The following is a 25,119-nucleotide window of genomic DNA, read 5'->3' on the forward strand; positions in this document are numbered from 1 at the left end:
CCAGGCATTGTAAGTGCTTTACCTCCTTTAACTCATTTAATCTTTACAACACCAGGAGGTAGGTACTGTTATCCCCATTTCACAGATGTGGAAACCAAGGCACAGAGAGAATGAGCAGCCCACCCAAGGCTACACAAGTAGTAGAAAGTGGCAGAAATAATTATGTGTACATGGATTTACAAACAAGGTGATGACTACATGCAACATGGTCTAAAATGCAGAAAAATTAGAAACAAGCAAAACATAAAAGAGGATTGCAGTGCTCCATTCATTAGGATGCTAAGGAGCCATTTAAACATGCTGACAAAGCTAGGCATGATATATCTTGGACAAAGAGGATTACAAGAGTGCATATGATATGATCTTATTTTTACTTCAAACTATAATTGTGTGTGTGTGTAAAAAGTCTGGAAGAATATACCTCAAATATTAAGAGCAGTATCTGAAGGTGGTGAGGTTATGGGTGATTTTGACTTTACTTTGTATCTCTATTTATCTGCTTTCTTCTCATTCATTCTCCAAGAATAAATATTACTTACATAATTTTCAAGTATTACTTAAAAGTGTATCCCATGGCACTTTCCATCTCAGAGAAGTATATTCTAATAAAATGCAAAGATGAATGGAAAGAGCTTTGAGATACTTTAATAAGATAGGGTCTACACAACCATAATGAATTACTTTCATCCTAAGAAAAGTTCAAATAAATAATAAAGGGGAATTTCAGGGAAACCGCTGACGTGCTGACCTTAATTTTAGGAGAGTTCAATATACCAAGAAAGAACTTCCAGGTAAGGGGCGTTTGTCTTTTCCTCTTCCTATCATAACTTATCATAGCAATAACTATAATTTAACGTTCATATCTCTAAAACACTTTCAGCCACAACATCTCATTTAATTCTCAGAACAGTCCTCTCAAAGTAGTACAAATAGAAAGCTTGGAAATAGAAAACAGGAAGAGTTTCTCTAATTCCTTAAGACACCCGCAGAGTTTTCTGCGTGTTGCAGGAAAAAAGTATCCCAAGATGTTCTGGCAAGGATTACTAATGCCCTGCCACTAAAGCACAGGACTCAGGAGAGAGATGACAATTAGGCTGAACAAACACAGGGTCCCTTTAGCCAGTTTTATATAATTTGAGAAGGCACACAAATCTGGGGATTTGTATCAACTGCGAACTCATCTGTCTTTGAGAAATCTGCAATCATCAAAATTTGGGGGTGGCAATGTTTTGACTGTCAACTGGTAAACTAAAGGGAAATTGTCTCCCACCGCAAGTCTGACTTTTCCCATCCTCAACTGTGTCTCTGTGATGGGAAACAAGCTCAAGAGGAAGAGTTTTGATCAGATACACTTATGGTGCCAGGAATCTTCCCATCTGTCCTGGTGTCCTGGTTACTTTAAAGAGGAAGATAAAACAGCAGCAAATTGTACTCCTTGGGGTTTCTAACACTCTAAGGAGGAGACAGACTGTGACTGCTGTCCTCAGTAAGGACAGATGCAGTCTAACAAGGCAGGCTATACTGCAAGAAATGCATCCTAGGACATAAATGACTCATTTGCTGAATGCTGACATTTTTCAAACGTGTGTAAACCTAGAAGATCCCAGACCTATGCTTAACTTCTTCATTCACTCATAAAACACGTCCTTCTAATGGGTCTGTCAGCGTGTCATCATTTTCAGGGTGACACCTGCTAATTTACTCCTCACCCCTGAAACCACATTTAATCCTACATTTTAGCTCTGCTAAAAGCTTCAGCAGTTCAGAGAGAAAGGGCCAAGGCCAGCAATCCATTTAGCTGATTGGCTTTCTTATACCAAGCTGGGACACTTTCTCAAGACTCCTAAAGCCACTTCTCTGTGAGGAAACATCCTTACTTCCTATGGGGTGGGCAGCAAGGAGATTTGGAAACATTCTTCTCATGAATAAATATTACAATTAATGAATTTATGGGAAGGAGGCAGGAAGGGAAAATAAACATTAGAACAAACAAAAACTCTATCATTGTAGAATGACTTGGGAAGGAGCTCAGGATTTCTACCCTCCCTCCCTCCTTCCTTCCTTTCTTTCTTCTTTTTTTTTTCATGGTAACAGCAAACAGAAAACTAAGTGATACCCAGGTCCTGAAGAAAAGAGGAAGGCAACAGAGGCAGGGCATGGGAAGAAAGCAGAAGAACACAGTGGGAGAGGAGGGCTTTGGGCACAAGAAGAACCAAAGTCAGCCCTGAGCTGAGCGCATCATCTGATTCCCTAGCATTCCATTTTTGTAGTAGTGACGATGGAATCAGAAAGTCCTGGTTGATCCTGACTCCAAGAGATCAGAGACATGGACACTAAAATGTCTGAAACGGATAGGGGGGATGGCGTGGTCATATTGTTTTCCTGATAAAGTAATGAAAATGCCATTAATCTAGAAAGAAAACCCCAGGCATTTGCCCTAGATATCTCTAGTAACAAGGTGTGACTCAGTAAGTAGGCAAGAGTCACCTCGGGGAGTGACTGAACCACACCTACCACAAGCATCCAACAGCCCCACAGGAAACAGCGCAGTCCCGCCCTGCCAGCCCCCACATTCAGGGTCAGGAGATGCCTCTGCCGGCTCTGCTGCTGACTTGCTCTGAGTCCCTTGAGAAAATCACTTACAGGCTCTCCTGTTCCTCCTTTGTGATCTGGACCGAACACCCATGGTCCTGCCTAACTCCCAGGGCAGCTATGAGGATGCGCTCGGGGACACGTGAGGAATAGGAGGGGTGCTGAAGGGTCCTGGGCTCTTGCTGCCAGTCACCCAGAAGGGTCCTGTGCTGGGACGCTATGGTCCTGCAGGTCTATTGAGCTATTATTAAGTTAAAGGTTCAACCATCGCCTGGGAAAGTGGGGAGGGGAACATGCTGCGGGAGAGAATGGAGGAAGCTGGTGAGTTAGTATTCAGTCCTAACTCCACCCTCACAGCAGGTCTAGATCCAGATATTTGGAAATTCCTAGTTGGTATTTTTTCGTAGTGGTGACCTTATACTACTTCTACCTTTAGCTACTCCTCTGGGTTCCCTTTTTGCGAGGCGCATAGATTGGTTTTCTTCCCTGACTATCAACACTGGCACCTTCTCCGTCCCTCCAACCCTGTCACTCTGTGACTTTAGTCAATAAAAGTACCTTTCTTCGGGCTTACCTTGATATTGTCAAATAGGCTTATACCATGAAGAAACGGGGCAGGGAGGGGGAGGGTTGTTTGCTTCATTAAGGGTCTAAGACACAGACACTCTGGGGAGCCTTTTTATAAGAAATACCCAAAGATCTTTGTTCATAAGAGTCACGTGGGAAGCCCTTCCTCCCAGGTTGGGGGTCGGGGGCTGGGAGGAAAGGGCCATTGCTCCGAGGCCAGGGGCTGTCAGCCAAGGGCAGGGACATTGTTTCTCTCCACAGATGGGCTCCCTCTGCCCCAAGTGGCAGCGGCCAGGGCAAGAGGCATCCTTCAATGGCGCCACCATCACAGCTGAGCCCCTCCTGACCCCACCAGGCTGCTCCCAGTCCTTCTCCAGGGAGCTTCTCTGGTTGGAAACCAGACCCGGAGGCTTCTGAACCCTTTCAAGCACGCTCTGGGCACAAATCAGGAAGGCAGGGATGGGGGAGGCAGGAACACAGACGAAGGAGCTATTTTTGAGTGACTGGAAATAAAAGTTAAACACAGGTGTGTTCTGCACCCGTGGAAATGTTCCCAAATCCACAAGAATTCTTTATAAATAAACTAAAAAACAAACCATTTGGATTGCCACATTTCATCCTCGTTTCCAGGGACACACACAAATAGTTCGGGCCTTTGCACATTATTTCAGGAACCGAGGAGGGCTTACAGGCACCCACTAAAGGTGTCTGACTCATTTTCTAGAAAGCTATACGAAGTGACAATCTGGGGCTAAAAATGAGGGCAACGTCTGCCCTGTGACTCCTGCCACAGCTCAGAAAAGAAGGGCAAAGAGAAACCACTTTAACTGACTATAAAAGGAAACCAGCACCAGAACAGAGGATACATCGAGAACTTCTACAGAAAAACCATCAAATTTAGAGAACAGAAATTGAGGAATTTCATCTCAACTCATAATAAAGAAGCATATCAAAATGCATATTCAACAAATCATGGCAAAACTATCCACTCTGCAATACGAAAAGCACACAGTTGTCTAAGTGAACTTCTGGGCGATCCCTATGCTCAGACCAAGAGTAAGAATTTTCTAGGAAGCAGCGTTTGACAGACTCAGATTCTATTTCCCCCACTTTCAGCAGGCAAAATATTTATGGCAGGTTTTCCTTCCCAGTTCTTGCTGAAATATCACCCATTGCAAATTCCTACCCAAGGAGAATTCTTACTTACTTTAGGTGTATTTTTCACCACTGTTACCCACCTCGTTTCACGGCATTCCAGCCCCCAGCAGCAAGCTGGACCCAGCCACAAGAGCCCCTGCATTTCCATTTCCGAGGTCAGAGACAGAAAAGTTAAATTGACAATTCCTAGGATTACAGGCACCACTGATGGGCCCCTCCCCACGAGAGGCACTTTATACACAGCATCTTAGTAAATCCTCATGGCAGCCCTGTGCGTTTAGCTTTATGACGATAGAAAATGAGTCTCAGAGTGGGTAAGTGACATACCCAAAGACACAGCCAGGAAAGGTGGAGCTGGGACTCAAACCCTGGTGTCTCTGAGCTGGCAGCCCAGGTGGTACTTGTCATTTTAACATGCTGTTTCTAACAAACTGGAAGACTAGATCAAGGCTGGCAGATATTTTACGGGAATACAAGTCAAAATCTGTAGAAGTACAGGCATACAAGAGAACTGATTTCACAGATCATATAAAATAACAATAAAAACAAAATGATAGAGCCTCAGGGACTTTTTGTAAGGAACAAGCTCAAAATGGGCCCAAGCACATGACGCAGCATGAGTTAAGACTGGCTATATTATTAGCTATTGAAAACCAGCTAATGGGTAGGCAGAGAGCATCCCACACAACGAGAACACGGTCTGGGTCAAGGTAGGGAGGATGCACGAGCAGGAAAGGGACAGCCCGGGAGAGTTCGCGCAGGACGGCAACGTAGCAAGGCCAGCAAGTCAGACGGTGGCCAGACGACCTGGCCACACGAGTGCCCGGATACCAAGCCGGACCTCACAGTGAGGGAGAGGAGGTTACTAAGGGCCTTCACTGGAGCAGAGCGCTGTCACAGGAGGATACGAAGAAGGGGTTGGGGTGCCAGGGATGAAACAAGTTCAAACTGAAACTGGGGAAAGCATCCTTCCATTGGCCACCCAGGGCTCCCCTCCAGCGCCAATGCTGTGGAAGGTGCTGGGGAGAGGAAAGGGGAGGATGCTCGGCTGCCTCTCCGCTCCCCTAGCCCAGGGAGGTGCAGACCAGTCTGGGCCTGGCTCTGCCACGGACAGAAGTGGCTGGGAGGCAGGAAGGCTGAATCCTCAGGTGCTGGCACTGCTGGGCTTGGGAGTACGGGCAGGGCAAAACCAGGAGGAGCAAGTGTCCAAGTGACAAGGGCGCTCGAGCCCGAGGAGCAGGATGAGTGTGCGAGCCAGGTCAGAGGACCAAGTGGACAGTGAGGATGACAAGTGCTCATTTTGCAAATGTCATCATAACACTTGTAAGCTGCTTCACAGGGTCCAAACTGCTTCTAAATCCATTCAGTTATGGAACCAGGGACATCAGATGCAATCCTCAGGACACTCTTGAAGGTAGCCTTCCATGCCTGCCCATCCCTTTCTCCCTAATGTGCAGGTGGGACCAGGAAAGAGTCCCTCTCTGACTTTTCTTTAGAACTCTCCAGTTCTTATCAGATTGGATCTCAGGCTGGGAGGGGAGGTAAGAATGAAATCAGAAGGAATGTGTTCTCATCATATACAACCAAACAACAAGGACTAGACCATAAGATGTTAAGGTAGAAATAGATGTGTTCAGATAAGAGACCATCATCCATGCTGGGTTTTTTTCTTTTCCCCAAACCTTATTAAATATTACTGTACATCTGGTTTTCAACTGAAAAGAGGGTGAACAAACAAAAACGAAAACAGGAAAGTGAGCACCCTCACTGCAAAGACCGACAGTTGTTTCATCCTGTGGTCACTTTATCATCACAGGGGAAAAGTGCTCCACCCCCGGCCCGGTGGTAGTAAACCCAAGCATCTGTGCCAACAATCCAAGTATTCATATCGTGCTTCACACCCAAAGAACGTATTTGGTTGGAGGTCTGACTTAAACTAGGAACTGCGCTGGGCCTAGGAAAGCAGCGTGCAGTGCCCAGGAGGGCGAGGGGCAGGGCAGTAAAGAAGGAAGGAGCGCTTTGCTTCCTCGGCAGGAAGGAATGAGAAGGGTGGCGTCTCCCTTCCTCTGATTTCCTCCGGCCATGTTCAACACCTACAGGGATGAAATAAGTTCACAGAAGAATAGTTCACAGGTGCAAAGATGGATGAGTTTTTGGGCCATCAGCCAGAAAGGCGCTCTAGCGCTGTCCAGCACACCACTTTCATATGGGGAGACTGAGAGGGCCAAGCTCTCTCCCGAAAATAATTTGACCTTTGCAAGCTGTTTAACCTCTGGCGTCATTAATTCCCTGGCATCTTTGGCTCAGGCTCTTTAGAAGCCATTTCTTAGAGGTAACTGTCCTTGATTATAAGGTTACAAAGGTAAATCCTACCAATCACTAATGGACACACTTGGGGGCGGGGGATGGGGGATGGGGGACGGGCAACACCATGGCCCCTTCTCGCTCTGTGATGGCCAGAGGCAGCGGGACCCAGGACCTACTTCCCACCTTAAACCCTGGCTCTCTCTCCCCTTTGCACGCTGCACCCTCCACCCCATCAATGCTTTCTGGCCCTGCATGAACTCAGGCCACCCGGATGCTCGCCCGTCACACCTGTGCTAAGGGAATTTCACATTGCTTGCCGCTCCCCTGGAGGCAAGAATAAATGTACCTTATGTGTTCTAAAGACTGCCCTGCTTTTCGTCATATTCAACCATCATAAAAAACCCTCCACTTCAGAGAAAAGGCCATACATTCTAGGAATTACTTAAATTTAGTAGGTGGATTTTTCAATCCCCTACCTGGTGAGTACTACTGTATGAAAGCATGAACAGTTATCTGGTCCAGGCCCTGTTAAGCTGTGTGACTTCACAGAGATGTTTACAGGGCTCTGTCTGCAATGATGATAAAATCGTCCGATCTTCTTGGCCCAAACAAGACAGACAAAATTCTCTCAGGCATGCTGTCTTTGATCTGGACGGTAAACATTCTTTAGGCCTTTTCTGCCTTTCGAAAACCCCTCCTGGGAGACCTCACGACACAGAGCTTTGCAGCCAGGGCTGCCACGGAGGGTGGGTTCTCCCGCCAAGGAGGCTGCCTTCCACCTTCTGGGTGAGCCCTTCTGGGACAGGGCCATGCAAATCTGCAGCTGGCTCCAAGGCAAACAGAATCTATTCAATTTTCAAGTTCATTCATTCACCTGAATACATCTGGCTTAGCCTGATCAAGAGGAAAGACACGAGATTCTTCCTTGGGAGTTTAGGACCACGAAAATCAAGTGTTTCAGGGGCTAAACATAAGCTGGTACTATCCAACCAACACCTCAAAGCAGTTCATGGTTTAGAAGGCAGGAAGGAACCTTTCTTTACCTTATTGATGAGTGTGACTATATCTCCTTCTTTGATTGTCAATTCATCGTCATTCTGTGCCTCATACGGAAAAATTACTTTGCAGTAATCCTTGGCTGTAAGAAGAAAAGAAAACACAACCTTTAAAATTCTTTCTCTGATGAGCTGGCCCATTAGATGTTCACATTACCTTCAGAGAAAAGCACACTTAATGGACAGGACATAACTACTGCATAAAGAAAGAAGGGTCACCCTCAGAACACAACCTAACCTTGCTCATTTTTGGTTCATGCACATGTATTCTCATTTTTTCCCTCACAAATCATGACATCATGAAAGCCTGCTTTGCCTCTCTCAGGCAGAAGAGCAAAAAGGTTTCCTTGTTCTCGGGAAAACAGATGTGTATTTTTATATTCTCTTTATTTTTTACACCATTTAATATGTTCTTCAGGCACACACATAAGCAGACTTAATCTACAAAGAGCAAAAAGCTTAAATTTTGTGCTCACTGCCTCCTTCCACACACCACTAAATCAGAAATGGGGTAGCTGTATATGTTACAAAGCCGAGGCATTACTCAAAAGGATGAAAAAGGCTCCATTATGGTCCGTCTTAAGAGACAGATGTGAACGTAGCTGTATGTGAACATGTGTCAACCAGAGACGGCCAACATATACTGACCAAATGCTCTTTACACACAAGTGTCCACGGGGTGAACTTTTCATATCTGTCCCAAGGTCTCTGTGGGAAGCTGCCTACTCAGAAATGGGGCTGTTCGTCAGCAAGGAAATGCACCAGCTTTCACCAAAGAGACAAAAACACTAAGGCCACTCACAATCCATTCAAATCTGTCCTGAATTATATGCTTTTGAAAGTCTACCTGGTGTTAAATCTTCTCTATTTACACAAAAGCACCAGTTTAGATGACAGTGCAAATGTGTGTAAGGTATTTGGGAAATTAAAACTTAGAAAACAGGTTTAATGACTCAGGAAGGAAGGTGGAAAGAAAAATTCAAGAGAATGAGTCTCTACTGGGACAGGTATTTATTATTCTGCATCAACGTCAACAACTGTAATGGTTTTGAATGGCCTGAGATATTTCCCAAGGATTAGGCCAGTTCCTGCAGATAGATTATAGCCTAGAGCTATGTACGTAAGTATCAATTATATTGTCCCTAGTACAATTTTTATCACTAAAATGTGGGTTTTGTAAAATTATAGTTAATGTCACATCAATAAAAGAGAGTGATATATAAAATCAAGGCAATAAGAAATCTGTAATACAGACACACTGTGGTCTAGGGTTGGGACAGAGAGTAGGGAGGGGAGGAGAGAGGAAGGGGGAAAGGGAAAGGGAAAGAGAGGGACTTACTTTGTTTACAGATGTTTTTGTTTTCTGCCCAATGGCTTGAAGGTATCAGTTACATCCCCTGTCCTGGTGCTAGAAACCTCCTGTCTTAGGTGCTCTGGGAAGCTGATGCCTTTTGTTCCTTAACTCACACTAAGAGTTAAGTTCTAAATGCCACCAATACCAATCTGCACAAATATTCCTAAGCCCACATAGTTAACCAACGTTCCACGTCTCTTAAGTTATCGCAAATCTCCCAAATTCTGAATTGGCAAATGTTCTAAAGGGAGGGGGGAAAAGTTAAGCATCTTTAAATTGGATAATGACAGCTCCTTCCCAATTTTCCTATTGACTGTGCTAGTGAAATATGACTACCCAACTTCAAAACTTACAATAACACTGATATAAACACAGTATTATTGAAGAACTTCCCTGCAGAGTCCTGGCTTGAAGAATAATTTGTTGGATCAAAGTCATGGAGACGTTTTACACAGAAGATAAGACACCCATGACCATCAAAGAAAAAGGAACAAGTCATGTTTCTATTCCTTTCCATCCAAAAAAGTTAACAAAGTGTGGCAGACACCATTAGTTAACTTCCCAGCCACCATTACCATTTTCTTCCCAGTTCATAGAATCCTAATTTGTTCAGGCATTATACTCAGGAATAGGGAACCCTCCCACAGACCTAGGGATGAGTAAAGTACTCTAGGCAACTAGTATTAATTTTATTCCCCTTTGCTGGTGCTTGGTTGAGGGGTGAGCATGTGATCTACTTTCAGCCAATGAGATGTGAGAGGAAATATGCTGGTGGGAGGGAGGGCTGTTGGATTTTGTTCCCAGATGAAAAAAGAAACATGAGGGAAATAGTTGCCCCTGCCCTTTTGCTTTTAACATTGTTTCATCCTTGTTGGAAGACAGTACAATGTTTGGCGCTATCACGGCCATATTTCAACCACGAGAGGAAAGCCAAGAAAATCAAAGAGAAGGTGAGCCTAAGCCCTGAAACTTTTGAGATGTCTGTCAAAATAACCAACTTCAAGGGGCCTATCTTTGGATTTCTTGTTATCTGACTTAACAAAACTCTCTTGCTTATCATTACTTTGTGGTCAGACAGGTATTTATCACTCAAAGGAGAAAGCTCCGTGACATGAAGGAACTCAGTAGAAGGAAGAGGACACTTCCAGCAACTTCTTCTGAAACACCTGACTATAATCTGCCTCCCCACCCAAACCCCTCTTCTTATGTACCTCTGTCATTCCCTTTTTCCCCAACGCTTCCCTTGCTATCTCAAGACCCGACCCTGTAGTAGGTCAATAAATGACCTTGGAATTGACTTGTAACCGACATAGTGAGAAAACACAAGTACTAGCATGCCTTTAAAATTTCCCGGGGCCATTATGTTTTATGCCCACAGCTTCCCCATCAGCTAAAGAAGGGCAGGTGTCCCTCTGCCTTTTGTAAAAAACAGCTTGAATGACATATAATTTATAAACCATAAAATTCACACATTTTAGTTGTGCGGTTTGAAGAGCTTTAATAAATTTATAGTTATGTGACCATCCCCATAACCCAGGTTTAGAACACTCCCACCACGTCACTATGCTGTTTATATGTGAGGCATTAGACACAAAATTACCTAGAAAAAACCAATTTTAGATAATAGGAGGAGATACTGGGGCTAGTGGCTACCGTCTGTCAACTACTTCTCTCCACGAAGTAAGTTCACACGGCATGCCAGCCCCTCTTCGTGTCCCCAGAACCTGACACAGCGCCCACTCAGTGTTTCTAGATGGTCTATGGCAACACCTATAAAGCGGAGGAAAATCTGAGGAACGGCAAAGTAGAGAGAGAGGATTCTGGGCTAGAGGTCAGGACAGTCGAGACTGGGTTTGGTCCCACCTGGTCATTCCCAACCACACGACCTGAGGCCTTCACACTGCAGCTCTGGACCTCACGTCCTCAGGTGTACGAGAGGCCAGCCAAGGAGGGCCAAGAGGAGAGAGTGGGTAATTTCAGCAGGACGCTTTTGGCAAATTGAAACTTATTCCAGAACACTAATATAAAACAACTAAAAACTGAGCTGCTCTGGTTAAATCTGAGAGTGAGGCTGGCCCATCTCCCACCCAGGGCCCCAGAAACATCCCAGTGAAGTGCTGGAGGTGTCAAGGAACACACTGGGCTAGCCCGATGCCCCTGCCGGCTCTGCCATATCAGGGCTCTGGTCACAAGGCCTGTAACTCAGAAACTCCTTCCTGACCAAACATGACAACTATTGACCTCACATTTGAAGTTATTATGATACACTTGAAAATAAGAATTTGGTTTTACTCCTGAGGCATGGGGGCTCTAATGCAGCAGTATTGGAAAATCAGAACACTATGTTGGTTTGGATATACCAATGATTTTAAGTTACTCAAAAATAAATTCGTATGCCAAAAAAATTTATTAACTCTGAGACAGTGATTTTAATTGTATAGTATATGGAACAAAGAGATGTACCCTACTTTAATTCAAACATTTATTGAGTCATCACCATGAAAAAGATATTGTCAGTTCTTGGGCCTGTGATATACAAGTCAGACCAACCACCCCCTCCCACCCCCACATGGAAGTGACAACCTAATGCCTAGAGAAAGGCCAGGGGAGAAGAAGGACAGTAAGAAAAGACAGATACACGAATAAGCATCAACTGGCTGTGATGGAGCACTGTCACGGGGTTGCAGAGAAAGGCAAGACTGCACTCAGGAGAGAGCTCACAAAAGAGGCGGCATTTGATATGTCCTGAGAGAAGAATATAAGTCCAAATCCTTTTTGAACGTGGGAAGATTATACATTTTAAATGAGTAGCAGACAGAGATGGAGAGGAAAGGACTGAAATTAATTTTTAGAGGCAGGCATTTTCCATCTATTCATCAATTAGATGGATTTAATTAGTCCAAGATCAAATAGGAATGAATACACATGCACATAAAGAAATAGAGGCACAATTTATCCAGTGATTAAGATGATTTTGTCTCTATTTTTTCTTTAGATTTAAAAATACTAATAAATTAGCATAAGACTGAAATCTTAAGTCAGTTCTTCAGCTTTTTGTGTTGTAGAGTCCTTTAAGAATCTGATAAAAAGCAATGACTCTCTCTTTCTAGAAAAAGGGAAAAAAATTTAGACACATTTAAAGGTGCAAAGAAAATGTGGTGCACAGTATCAGAAGGTTCGAGGACCCTGAAACTCTTGTCCATATCCCAGTTAAGAGCCCCTTACTAAATAACGATAGGCATTCCAATTTCAAGAAACACCAAGAAGTCCAGTCGTAATTCACACCCCCTCAAAAAAAACCCCATTATGTCAATCTCTAAATTTCAAGCAATTTACATGAGATTAAAAACAGACAGTTTAAAGAACTGAACTCACATGCCCACATCTCATGACTCCCTTCAGCTGGTTTTATAATCTATTCATATAAAAAATAAACAAACAAACTTTAAAAAATACCCTCCACTTAAAAAAAGCAGAAGAAACAGAATAAACACATCAGCAAAGAGAACATACACACACACACACACCAAGGAAATAATGTTAAATCTAGGGCAGTTTTTTGGGTTCAATTTAGGACTTAAAGATCAAAATCCCATGTGTCACAAAGTCTGGTAGGAAGCCTTCCAGAACTTTCAGCAGGGGTGAAAAGTACCAGGTCATGCCTAGATTTGGAAATTTTCTCTTCCTTTGGGACACTCAAACAAAAATATCAAGCTTGGCGATGTCTACTTCCACCCACATGAAAATCTGAAAATTCTTTCATTAAACTGACAAATATTATCTGAGACATAGTCCCTTATCCAGAAGCCCTGAGGACAGAATTTTTCAGATTTTAGAAGGAAATACATTGCACATTCTACATAATATGTCACATCCCCAGGTGGGGTCTAGGGCTGCACCCAACCATCAAATTAAAATTTTGCAGCAAATAGGTGATTTGTCACCCCAAGTGGGATAAATAAGGACTATACCTAGATACATGTTAGTCCAGAACAAGTTTTCTCACCCAAGGAGTGATAAAACCTTTCAGTTTTCTGAGCTTTTTGTATTTTGGAATTGCAATAAGGGTGTTGACTTCTACCATGTTCTGGGGAAAAGTGAATAAGTTAAATAAGACTAGTATCTGGTTCTGAAGGAGCTAGCTTATAATCAAGGACAGGAAAGAAGGTGTGTATACACAGAGCTCTGGACAAGGCAACAGTGAGGAGAGGATGAGACAGATGTGTTCAGCTTAAAGGATCAGAGATTCAGAAATGGGGAAATTACTTCCCAAAGAGACTCAGGGTCCCTTCTTGGAAGAGGAAGATGGCGCCGGGCCCTGCCTGTACAGTGCTCTAGGACTGTGAGTAGAGAAGGAAGGAGCAGGAGTGTCTCCCAAGCATTCCAATGACTCGGGGCACCTGTTTCTTCTATGCCTTCCCAGGGTATCCCAATCATCAGATCTGAGGTGGGAGCAAGAACCACCTACTATACCAGCCCCCTGGTAAGTCTCAGCAGCAGGGATGCTTAAGCATCCTGAGTCTAGGTCAGTGGCCCTCACGCTTGAGTGGCCAGTGGCTTTAGGTGGAGGACTTGTCAAAACAGAACCCCCAGGGTTTCCGATTCCACAGGGCTGGGGCGCCGCCTGGGGATTTGCATCTCTAACAAGTTCCCAGGGATGCTGATGCTGCTGGTCTAGGGGCTGCACTGTGAGAGCCACATCTAGCAAAGACTCAATGCTAGGAAGGAGCAACTGTGGAGACCTGGACGGTGAACCAGTGTGGCGGCGGTGCCAAGGCGGCGTGTGCTGTATGAGAGATTTGAATGGGAAATGCAGTTCTGGGTCAGTCTGAGGACTCAGGGAGAGTGAGGAGGGGATGAATATGAGGCCTGTCATGTGTTTAATAAATATTAACTGACTGTCCAGTGTGCGCCCGACAGCAGAGATGCAGTGGTGCCCTCCCGGAACTTACTACCATCTACACCAGTGGTTCACAGCTGGGTTAAGTTTGCTTCCCAGGAGACACTGGCAATGCTTGGAGACATTTATGGTTGTCACAACCTGGGGGGGGGGGAGGAGGTGGTAAGTGTCATTGACATCTAGTGGTTAGAAGCCAGGACTCTGCTAAACATTCTACAATGGACCCAAGATAGCCCCACAACAAAGAACGATCTAGTCTAAATGTTAAGAGGGCCAAGGTGGAAAAACTCTGGTCTACACTTAGATTCAGACAGGAAAATGAAACACAACACGTTCATCATTACGTTGTCATCTCCAGTCCAACATCTTCCTTCATGAAAAAGCTGACCATGACCCCAAACCACATTGACCACTTCTGGTCCTGGATGCTGCTGGGAATGTGACTTTCAAATTATTTCACCACTATGATTTATGCTACTTTTTATTCTCCCCCTTTAAAAAGAGGGAAAAAAATTTAAAGCAATAAAAATCTGATGAGCAAAGGATGCCTTTCTGTTCTGTAGTGTGGAGCAATCACGGCTCCTCTCAAAGGCACTTTCTCCCGCTCAGATGACGAGAAGCTCTGAGTCTTTGGCAGGAAGGAAATCCACCAGGCTAGCAGAAACGGAGTTTGCTTTTTCCTTCCCAGAGGACTAGGTTTGAAATCTAGGTCATCTGCAGCATGGGTAGGTGGGGAACCCTCACAGGAAGACCCCCGCCCCTCCCACTCTGAATCTGGACAGCAAGGTCTGTGTTGGGGTCACCTGAGGAAAGATACCTCCCAGGGAGAGTGGGGACCCCAGAGACACCCAGCCTAGGGGCTTGAATTCACATCATGTGTGGGAGGCGCTAAAGCACTGTGTAGGAAACGTTTCACATTGGATGTACCTAAATTCCCAAGCCCAGGGGTGAGTAAGCTTTGGGGAGGATAAGTGAGCAAAAACATCTATCCTGGCAAAATAGCTGAAAAGAGTTCCCAGGTTAAGGCTGTGGAAAAAAACCAACATAAAGAATATGACCCTTTTTTTCTCCTATTCAGACATGTGGTGAGCAAGTCAAAATTAGCTCAAACTGAGAAAGTAAAAATCCACAAATGCGGACACAAATTCGGATACAGCCAGATGCAAAATGAACCGGAAATAGTATCTCTCCCAAGCACACGCTACAGCTGGAAAGAGTCCTAGCAACCGCCTTCTCTGGGTGACTACCGCTTTCCTATTCCCTGGAAAAGTCTGTCCTCTAAGACCACAGACTATCAGAAGCTTTGCTTTCCTATATTGTATCAGTAAGAATGAGTTCCAAGAAACAAGTCACTTTGACACAGAAAAGAAGCCTTGGTTCCCTGCACACGTGCAGGGCCTCATATAAGGGGTTCTGGACACAGCCCCACACATCTGTCTTAACTCAGTGGTTCCCAAAGAAACAAGACCTGGGTCCAGCTCACAGACCAGACTCGATTTTCCCATTCACACAGCCCCGTTTTGCTTTGACCCTCCCAAACCACTGCTGCTTCATTTACATTTCACTCAGTTTCACCTCTCCTCCAAATCTGTAACTGCTCTTTTTTCTTTTGTTTGGTGCAACACTCCACAGGGCCTCCAGTGCAACCTCCTCGTTGCAATAAACCCCTAAGCCTGACTGTGTCAGACAAGCCTGGTTTGCCCCTGGCACTCAGGCTGACTGGGCTGGAGCTGTGGCTGGAAAGAACAAAGGGTCTGTCAAGCCCCACAGACCAACTACTGCTGACCCACCAAAAATCCAAAATACGCTCCAGGGTCTTATGTGAACAAGTGTGTTCTTTTCCTTCTGGTGACTGTGCATTTGGGAAAAGAGATCTGTGGCTACCATGCTGCTTTTACAAGACTCTGAGACAGAGCCTGGTAAATTGCAAGTCATTTTGAATTCTCCACTTGCTCAGTCACCACTGCTGTCAGTGCCAGTGAGCCCATGGGACCTTTCTGGACTGTATGGTGGGGAGATGGAGTAGAAGACACAGTCCCCACCGTGAGGGACCAATTACAGCCACGAGGCACTATGTGTCACTATCACAGGGGACAACTCCTAAGAAGCGAGTCAAATGCCAAAGTGATCAGAAAGGTGGTAGAGGTGACTGGTGATAACGTGGGGGGAGGTTAAGCAGGGAACATTTAGCCTTTGCCCCCCATTATCATGTATTCAGAAGCCTGACCTGCCTTTGTACAAATTCAGTAAAGGATGATTTTTTCTCTAACCCACCTGCTCCCATGATCCTGTGAATCTCTAAGACTGAACTGTTTGTTCAGGAAGATGCTAAATAATCCTTTCTCCAGGCTATTTTTTTTAATCTCACGGAGGCCACAAATCTGCACCAATTGTAGTAAGAAAGAGGGGAACTCCAGATGTGGCAGGCTGGAGGAACCTTGGGGCACTTCATTGATGAATATTTAGACAGTTTTCCTCTTGTTATGAAAATTATGGCAATCTGTTCCACAGCATGCATTTCAGATGAATTTCAATATCATAAAAGCTTTATTGGGGGAGGGGAGATGATGTGAGCTGTTTAAATAAATCCTGATCAGCTGAGTTTCACTTTCTCTCAGAAGATACCAATTCACATGACCATTTTTTGAATCATCAGAACTCGTACTTGTGACGTGGACTCGTATTTTAGTGTGCTAAGGAGCCAGCCTGGCGGGAAGGGACTTCTCTCCTCTGTACCTCTGGGCAATTTTTGTTACACGTGTGACTTCCAACCAGAAGGAAGGAGATGGTGCTGTCACCAAGCTCATGGCCATTTCTGATAGTGGGTCAGCACTCCATGTCCTTCCACCTGAACTTGGGTGTTGCATCAAATTCCAGAAGCAGTGAAAGGTTCCAAATGGAGGGGACTTTTTAGTGAACTTGGATGCCTGGTGGAAATCATGGGAGAACAAACACCACAGAATTTGCTCTTTACAATGAAAGGCAGAGAGTGTGGGAGGGAAGAGATTAAACTTCAGAAATTCTTGCTCTGGGTCCACGAAAAATGTCTGTCAATAAACATCTTTCAAGGCTTCGCTGACAGTGATAATTCGGCCTGACCTACTTCCCTGCTTACATACAGATTTATACCTGAGACATCTATGCCAAATGACATCTTATATTCTACTGAATTGTTCACCTCTTTCTTTTGTCTTTCCCACTGGCTGATCAAGTCTTCTGAATACAGAAAACTCTCACTCTAAATTGTGAAGCTTTTGGAATTCAATCAGAGAGTGAAGATGCTGGGAGAAACCTTAGGGCTTCTCTCTAGTACAACCCTCTGACTTCACAAACAATGCAGACAATGAAAAGAGAGGCCAGAGAAATAAAATGATTTGCCCAAGGTCACATAGCTAGCTAATAACAGAGCTAGTCCCAGAACCTGTGCTTCCTGACTCTTGGCCAAAACCCTGTAAAACACCACCCACCCTGTAAAACCACTCTTTATTAACAACCTGCCCCTACTCTGTGATGCATCTGGAGATGGACGTAGTTAACAGATCCTTGTAGGACTGAACCAAGCTTGGGCTGAGTCAGGATCCTCCTACAGGCTCAAGGGAGCTGAGCATTCAGAACTGTATTAATATCCAGGCCTGGGAAGCCCATCTTAGATCCCAGAATTACTTTCAAACTACGCTGTCCAATATGGTGGCTGCTAGGCACATATGGCTACTGGGCATTCAAAATGCAGCTCGTCCAAGTTGAGCTGCAGAATACAGGGAAAATACACGCTGGATAGGGAAGAAGCATATGAAAAAAGAATGAAAGCATCTCATTTGATAACTTTATGTGGGTTACATATTGAAAGGATAATACTTTGGATTACTGAGTTAAAGAAATATATTTAAATTAAGTATACCTGTTTTTTTAAACCTGTTTTTCTTTTTTTTTTTTAAATGTGGCCAGAAAATATAAAATCATGTATGTGGTTCCCATAGTATTTCTACTGGCCAGCAGTGCTGTAAAACACAGCTAATTGCCTCCAACCCCACCGCCTAATCCTTCCAAAAATGACTTGAGTCTCTTGCCTGCAGACATTACAGAGGGTGGAAAAAAAACCCAGCAAGAACATGCTCTTATCTGAAGGCCAGTTCTTGAGGCCCAAGGATTAGTCATTTCAGCATGCCCTGCAGACTGTTGTTTTGTGCCACATCCTTACAAGTGACTCTCAGGTCCCTCCTGCTCAGCCTGCCCCCAAAGCAACTCACAAGTCATGCAAGGTTCTATTTACTCTGCAGAGAGAGGAACAATCTATAGGGAATTTCTATTTCACTTCTATTGAAACTCTTTTCCATTAAAGAAAAATTTCCCTAGTTCTCAGATGATTATTTCTGCAAACATGAGTGAGGCTGGTGAAGACCGCTGGTTGTCACATGTCATGAGGATGGACTATCCCAGGGACCACATTCCAATTACCTTTGGGGTTTGACATGTCTTCCCCACCTCCTGCCCATCCCCCACTCTAGCAACTTGCCTTATAACCCAGATCATTTATAAGCTTGTCAATAGCCAGAACTCCAGAAGCAGCAGCTGAATGGAAAGGACAGGCTATTGGCCAACACGAGAAAATGTTATCAGAAATGGTTTAACTTGTAATTCTTGAAAAAAAAATTTTAGGACTCTTCCAAGAATCTTGAAGGTTTTAGTGTCTAAAGGCAGGTTTTGGAGGGAGGGCATAGCTCAGTGGTAGAGTGTGTGCTTAGCATACAGGAGGTCCTGGGTTCAATCCCCAGCACCTCCATTAAATCAATCAATCAACAAATCTAATTACCTCCCTACCCTACCTCCAAAAAAAAAAGAAAAAAAAAAAAAAAAAGAAAAAATAAAGGCAAGTTTGGCATGTTAAGCCTACAACCCATATGAATAAATGCAGGACCAGTTTCTTTTTAGGACCATCTATAAGCTCAAAACAGTGGTTCTTGAAGTGTGGGCCCTAGTGCAGGAGCAGCGGATGCACCCGGGAATTTGTTGGAAAAGCAAAATTTCAGGTCCTACCCCAGACCTACTGGCCAAGAAATACTGGAGGTAGGGCACAGCTCTCCAGGTGATTCTGGGGCACACTCAAGTTTGAGAACTGCTGGATTAGATCATTAGACTACTGTGCTTTCTGCCTATTATCTGGAGTCTGATTGTACCATCAACAGGTAAAAAGCATACAGACCTCATCTGACCCTTAAACATTAAGACAGTGCTCGAGCAGCTGCATTGGTATCACCCATGAACTTCTTTATCTAAACCACCATTTTTGGCTTGGCAAGTCCCGGAAATTCATTTTCTTATGTCTAAGGCAGTATTCCTTATTTGATCTCAAAACTACCTGTTTGGCACTGCAAAAGGAGTTCCTGGTAAGTTTTTTTGCAATTAAAAGAATAAATCTATGGCTGCTCTTACATTAATCATAATTACATACACACGATACATCTTCCCTCAATCTTTGCCTTCCCAAACTAGATTAATACTCTGTCCACGCTATCCTCGTAAGGAAAGCTGGAGCTGAAAAAAAAAAAAGAAAGTAAAATCCCTAGAAGGAATTGAAGTCCTTGTTTCTGACTAGAGCACGTTCAGAACATTCCAGTTATTAGAAGAATGACTAAAGGAATTGGAGAATTGCCAGATTTAGCGAATACAAACACAGGATGTCCAGCTACATTTGAATTTCAGATAAACAACCCATATTGCATGGGACATACTCATAACCAAGAATTTGCTCATTATTTATCTGAAATTCAAATGTAACTGGGTATCCCATATTTTATCTGGCAACTCTAGAATCAAGAATACTAACCATTGGGCAGGTTTGGGGAGACAATTGTCCTAAAAAGCTTAAGACTGTTAGGGGAAAAATGGGCTAACATCACTAGAGATCCAGAGACTACAACTCCTGGGTAAAAATTACAGAAAGTGCATACGTGGCTCAAGAGAAGAAAGGCATCTGATCTGGAGGGATTCAAGCAGAGATGTGCTGAGGAGGCTCGAAGGACGTCAAGCTGTGGGAGTGTTGGTTGAGTGGTTAGGCTGCAAGATAAGGCCTCTCTGACTCAAAGGCTTGTGAATCCTTAAATTGCTTGAGTTGCCATTCTCTAGAATCTTCCTGCCTCCTGAACTATGCAAACTGCTCCGGGTAGACACGGATAAGCCCTGGCTCGGCATGTGGGTGAGCTATATATGGCAGGAGAGAACCTTGTTCCATCAAACTAATCTAACTTGTCCCTCCACCCCATCCACCCAATGGTAGGACCTAATGAAACATATTTGTGCATTTTTTCCAGTGTGCTTTAAAAAGCCATTAAGATTATGTAAGGATGTTTCAAAAGCGTGTCAATGATTAGAAAACCCTTCGCTGCTTTCAAACATAAAATAAAGAGGAAACTCACTCTTTGTCCTGCTGTCCATTTCTGTTTTTGACGAGTCTGGAGTAGCTGTCGTTGGAGGTAACTTCTTGCCAATAGTCTGAGGGGGGAAAAAAGAGGATTTTACTTATCAAGATGATTCTCTCCATTAAGCAGAGGATTAAAAAAAAATCCAGATCATAATGACGAAATGCTCACAACTGGTCCTAAAAAGCGTACACTTCAGTTTCTGTACTGCTCTGTGTATTGGCTGCCCTGGTTCAACAGGTCTGAACCTCAGTGAGAAATAAGTGGGAAAACCAGGTAAAAAGGGCTTTATACTTGCAGGCACTCCGTACCTTTTATCCCCATTCCTCCTTGGTGCTTATTAAAAGGTTGATTCTGTTCAGTAGAGAAGATGAGTACATTTCCCCTCATTTTATGAGAAGCTGACCGAATCTCTGGAGGCACAGCACCCAGCCCAGAGGAGGGGCTCGGAAGTGCCTACAGTGTGGAAGGATGGCAGGAAGAAGGAAGGGATAAAAAGACAGAAAGGAAAAAGGGATGGAGGAATGGACGGCCAGAAGGATAGACAGATGGACACGCAGGAGGAAGGACAGGTAGAGGCCAGAGTGTCCAGAGCAACTGTGCCTTGTTGTGTCTCCTTCTAGCCATCTCCGGTTCCACCTGCCTTGCAGCTGTGAGCAAACACGCTCCTCTCCTCCAGGCCGGGTCTGTCTGCCCCCAGGGTGGAACGAGGAGGGCCAGCAGCTCCCTCCCCCATCCCCACCAGGGCTTTGGGAAAGGCCAAAGTGGCAGACCTGAAGCATCTAGTCAGTAGTTTAAAAAAAAAAATACATGAGTTTGTTTTGAGTTCATTTCCTTTCCTTCATTCATAGCTAATTCCATTATCACTCACTATTTATGAACCATCCCTAGAAAAGACTGGATATTGTCTCTGACTAAAGGTATTCCCCCGAACACAGGTAACTCAGCTGCTCAAAGCAACAAAAACGAAAGACAAGATGACAAGCAAAACGATGGCTCCAAAGGTGAGGTCTACTCCCACTCTTCTCCTTGGCCATCGCATGTGGGTGATCATGATTAATGCCTGAGGAAAATGTCCACCGATACCAGGGCAACAGCTGTCAACACCAAGCAGCTGCGTGCATCAACCTCCCCAACAATTAAGAGTTTCCCCAGTGAGAATTCCAGCCACTGGGAAAACCAAACACATCTGCCCCTTGAACAGACGAAGAGGAATGAACTGCATAATTCAAAATCTGGCACGCTGACATGTTTCTTCAAATACAACGGATTCACCACAGTTTTTAATTTGAAAAAGTTCTTCATGCTTCAAATGCAGAAACTAACATTAAAGATGAATAAATCACAGAAAGAGGGTAAGATAAATCTAATCCTCAGCCCTTCGTGAATTTTTAAAAACATTTGTGACAGAAAGCCTTTACATTTTACACGGTGACATTTTTATTTAGTGCCACAGGGCTTTCTATATTGGATAAAAAATGAAACCCCAAATATGCCATTCCTCAACCGCCACTAAGTACTCAAACCAATCACACTGTGTGATTCCGAGGAAACATCAAGGAGGAAGAAAGCTTGTTATTTGGCCATAAGGTTAAATTTGATGAAAAACTGTTCTGAGAATTATCTTGAAAAATCAGGAATTGACAGTCAAAATAGATGCTGTCATAGTGTCATTCATATTTCTGTTCACACATCCAACAGTATCCCCATCGTTCTCTTTTTCCCTTTTGGCAACCAGAATAAAGCATCACTATCGTTAACATATTAGGAAGAAGAAAACAAAAACAACAAATACTTCCATTATTACTGACAGTAGGGAGAGGAAATCAGGAAAATACAGCGGTGAACACTACGCCCAACCTTAGCTTTGTTTCCTTTCCTGAAAAAAGGGAGACCTCCAATGGTTTGGGTTTTAAGCCAGATGTTTCCTTTAGAGAAACTTTCACAGGTTGTGTATTTTTATGACGCCCTCTTATTTAGTAACAAAAGGAAGTGCTGCCCTCCATCTCTGGTGTCCTCATTTACCAGGCCGTCTAAGCTGACAGACATCAAGAAAGGCCACCAGTTTGGTACACTTACTTCCAAACAGAAAGACGTAAGAAAGCAAAGCTTACTCTATTGTTTTTTTTTTCTTGCTATTTCAAAAAACACAGCCCATTGGCCTCTGCGTGGATCCCAATATCGGGGTAGGGGGTGAAGCTGATCCTGCACTCATTTTCTGGGGCTGCTAGATCTTAACTCCTTTCTTCTTCCTCCTGGACCATGATTGAATGTCCAGAGTAAGGCAAGTTCTTCCCCTCTCAGCCTGGTCTTCCAAGGGTCCCAGAGATGGGAGCCGTTCAGGTGTTTTTCTCTTCTCTAGGACCGAGACCTGGAGAAGTGTGGTTCCCAGACCAGCAGCACCAGCATCACCTGGAACTTGTTAGGAAGGCAAATTCCCAAGCCTCACCCCAGTCTTTCTCAATCAGAAACTCTGGGGATGGTGCCTGGCAGTCTCTGCCTGAACACACCCTCCAGGAGATTCTGATGCATGTTCCAGTTTGAGAACCACCAACCTGGATGTAGGAGAGATTCTATTAGCACTAACCAAATACCTTTTCTTGGATAAACAAGTTAGGCACCTATTCTCATACTTAGACAAATAATAGAACATCTTCTCCACTCTTCTTCCTCTCTTCTCTACCTCCTTCCACCAAATGCATTCCACCTTCTCTTTTTCACTGGCATAAGAACTCGTCATTGCCAGTAAATGAGTCAGTTCAGAGAGGAAATGGAGTTTAGTAGAGCAGACAATGTGACAATATGACTGAGGGAGAAAAGGAGGGGAGCATAGGTGGCCATGAGACCCTTGTCCCAAGGAGTACTGAAAGGACGGATGGACAGATGGAAGAATGGATGGTAAGAGTGGTTTTGAATCAAAAATGGAAGACTGCATCTAGCCTCTCAGGGCTCGGACTACCTTGAAGACCAAGTGGGCAGACCCCCTTGACGGTACCAACCTTCCGGGACAGCCAAGCTCTGCTGCTACTCTGTGGCGTTTCCCTTTACTGGCGTCTTGGGTAGGGCATTTCTTCATTGTAGACTCACACACTGAAGGGCAGTGAGCAACCCTTGCTCCTGCTCACCAATGGCCTACAGTGCTCCTTCATCTCGTGTCCACCCCAAACACCCTACATCTTTCCAAACACCCCATTTGAGAACCTCTACCCCCTGCCCTTCCTCTAAATACAAGAACAAAGGCAAAAGGTAGTGAATGACTGCTTTCTCACCAGGCTTCCAGCTTCCCTACCTCTGTAAATATTTTTGGTCCACTGGGCTAAACATGAACAGAAACCCCAACTTGTACAGGGCACATGTCATGAGAGTGAGGCCTAGCTCCAGTACACACAGAGGTCATAGACAACTGAAGGGCCACCACAGTGCAGGTCTGAGGGAACAGGAAGATCAGAGTATCATATCCCTACATCTCTCATCACCCTACAGGCAGTAAAGAAGGATGCTAGGCTTGCAGTGGCTCTGGAAGAGGATCAGGAGCTCCACTTGAGGTTTCCTTGGCACAGTTCAGAGTTCCTGCCCTCCTGGGTATCATAAAGAAGATGGTTTATCCAGGACAAGCAAGCGCCATATACCGAGGGGCAGCGTGTCGATGCTGCTCAGGACGCAGCTCTTTCACCTCCCAAGAGGTCTGCCAACAGGCCCATTTTACCATATGCCTGCTGAAGGAAGGATGGTCAGGCTCTGCTCTATAGCTCAGGCCAGTGTTTCCTTTTCTGTGCCGTGGCTAAAGACTTCCCAGTACCCACATCTGCGTTACTCTGGTCTGACCACCCCTCTCAGCTCAGAAGCTGCTGCTTGGTCTGGGAGTGGATGTACACATGGATGGCTGTAGGCAGCTGAGAGCTCTAGAGACCATTACTAACAACCTACGTCAACCCACAGTAATCACCAAGTCGGTGTCAACTTTTGTCTCTCCTGTCACATCCTAATCTCCATTTAAGGCTTGATTTTTTAAAAAACCCGATTCTAAAAAGTAGATAATTCAAAAAAGTCTTCCCTTTGAATATTTAAAAGCAGAAGTCCCTCTCTTGTTAGCTCGCTTGACAAAAGTACTAAATGCAGTTTGGGAGGGGGTGGTGGTTTTGTATACAGTAGGAGCATCACATATACTCTCAACTCTGTATGAGCTGCTAATACAGCATTAGGAAAAGATAATCCACATATGATTTCAGTTAGTGGAACAAGTAATTTTTTTTCTTCCCTGTGCCAAAATGAAGAAACTAATACTTGTAGGAAAGACAATCACTAGATTCTACTCTAATGGAATCCAGTTCCCTAATGGCTAATATATCTGTTTCTCTTCATGACTGCTGGAACATGAGACCAGGATCCTGTTCAAACCAAGTACAAAATCCTCTGACTTGATTCTAATTCAGATGCAAACTCTTATGAGTGTAAAAAAGTTTCCAATTATAGGGTAATGCTAAGGAGAAGAAAGCATGGTTATCCCAAAGCCTGGTCATATACAGAAACAGAGAGACACAGGTTACAGGAGACAGCGATGGGAAGAGAGACGAAACAGCACCTGAATATGACCATATGCACAGCCTTTTGGTTCTCCTTTACCACCGTAACTCAGAGAGACTCACAACTGCATTTAAAACTCACTGTGAACTTTCTTAAAATTGAAGTTAGTTGATCTACAATGTTGTGTTAATTTCAGGTGTACAGCAAAGTGATATATATATATATATATATACACTCTTTTTCAGA

The 25,119-nt window shown here is 44.2% G+C and overlaps 1 protein-coding gene across 6 annotated transcripts in view; it reads right to left on the bottom strand.

Annotated features, from left to right (window-relative positions):
- The window catches only part of SH3KBP1 (SH3 domain containing kinase binding protein 1), a 255,819-nt gene that overhangs the window by 72,064 nt on the left and 158,636 nt on the right, over positions 1-25,119 (bottom strand). For all 6 annotated transcript variants that reach the window (XM_032475869.1, XM_032475870.1, XM_006194204.2 and 3 more), the window contains 2 exons: positions 20,347-20,422; positions 7,668-7,762 (listed from right to left, as the gene is read on the bottom strand). In XM_032475869.1, coding sequence (XP_032331760.1) covers positions 7,668-7,762; positions 20,347-20,422 — 171 coding nt within the window. The remainder of the gene's footprint in view (positions 1-7,667; positions 7,763-20,346; positions 20,423-25,119) is intronic.

This window comes from Camelus ferus, chromosome X, assembly GCF_009834535.1.
Source record: "Camelus ferus isolate YT-003-E chromosome X, BCGSAC_Cfer_1.0, whole genome shotgun sequence".
NCBI classification, from domain to species: Eukaryota; Metazoa; Chordata; class Mammalia; order Artiodactyla; family Camelidae; genus Camelus; species Camelus ferus.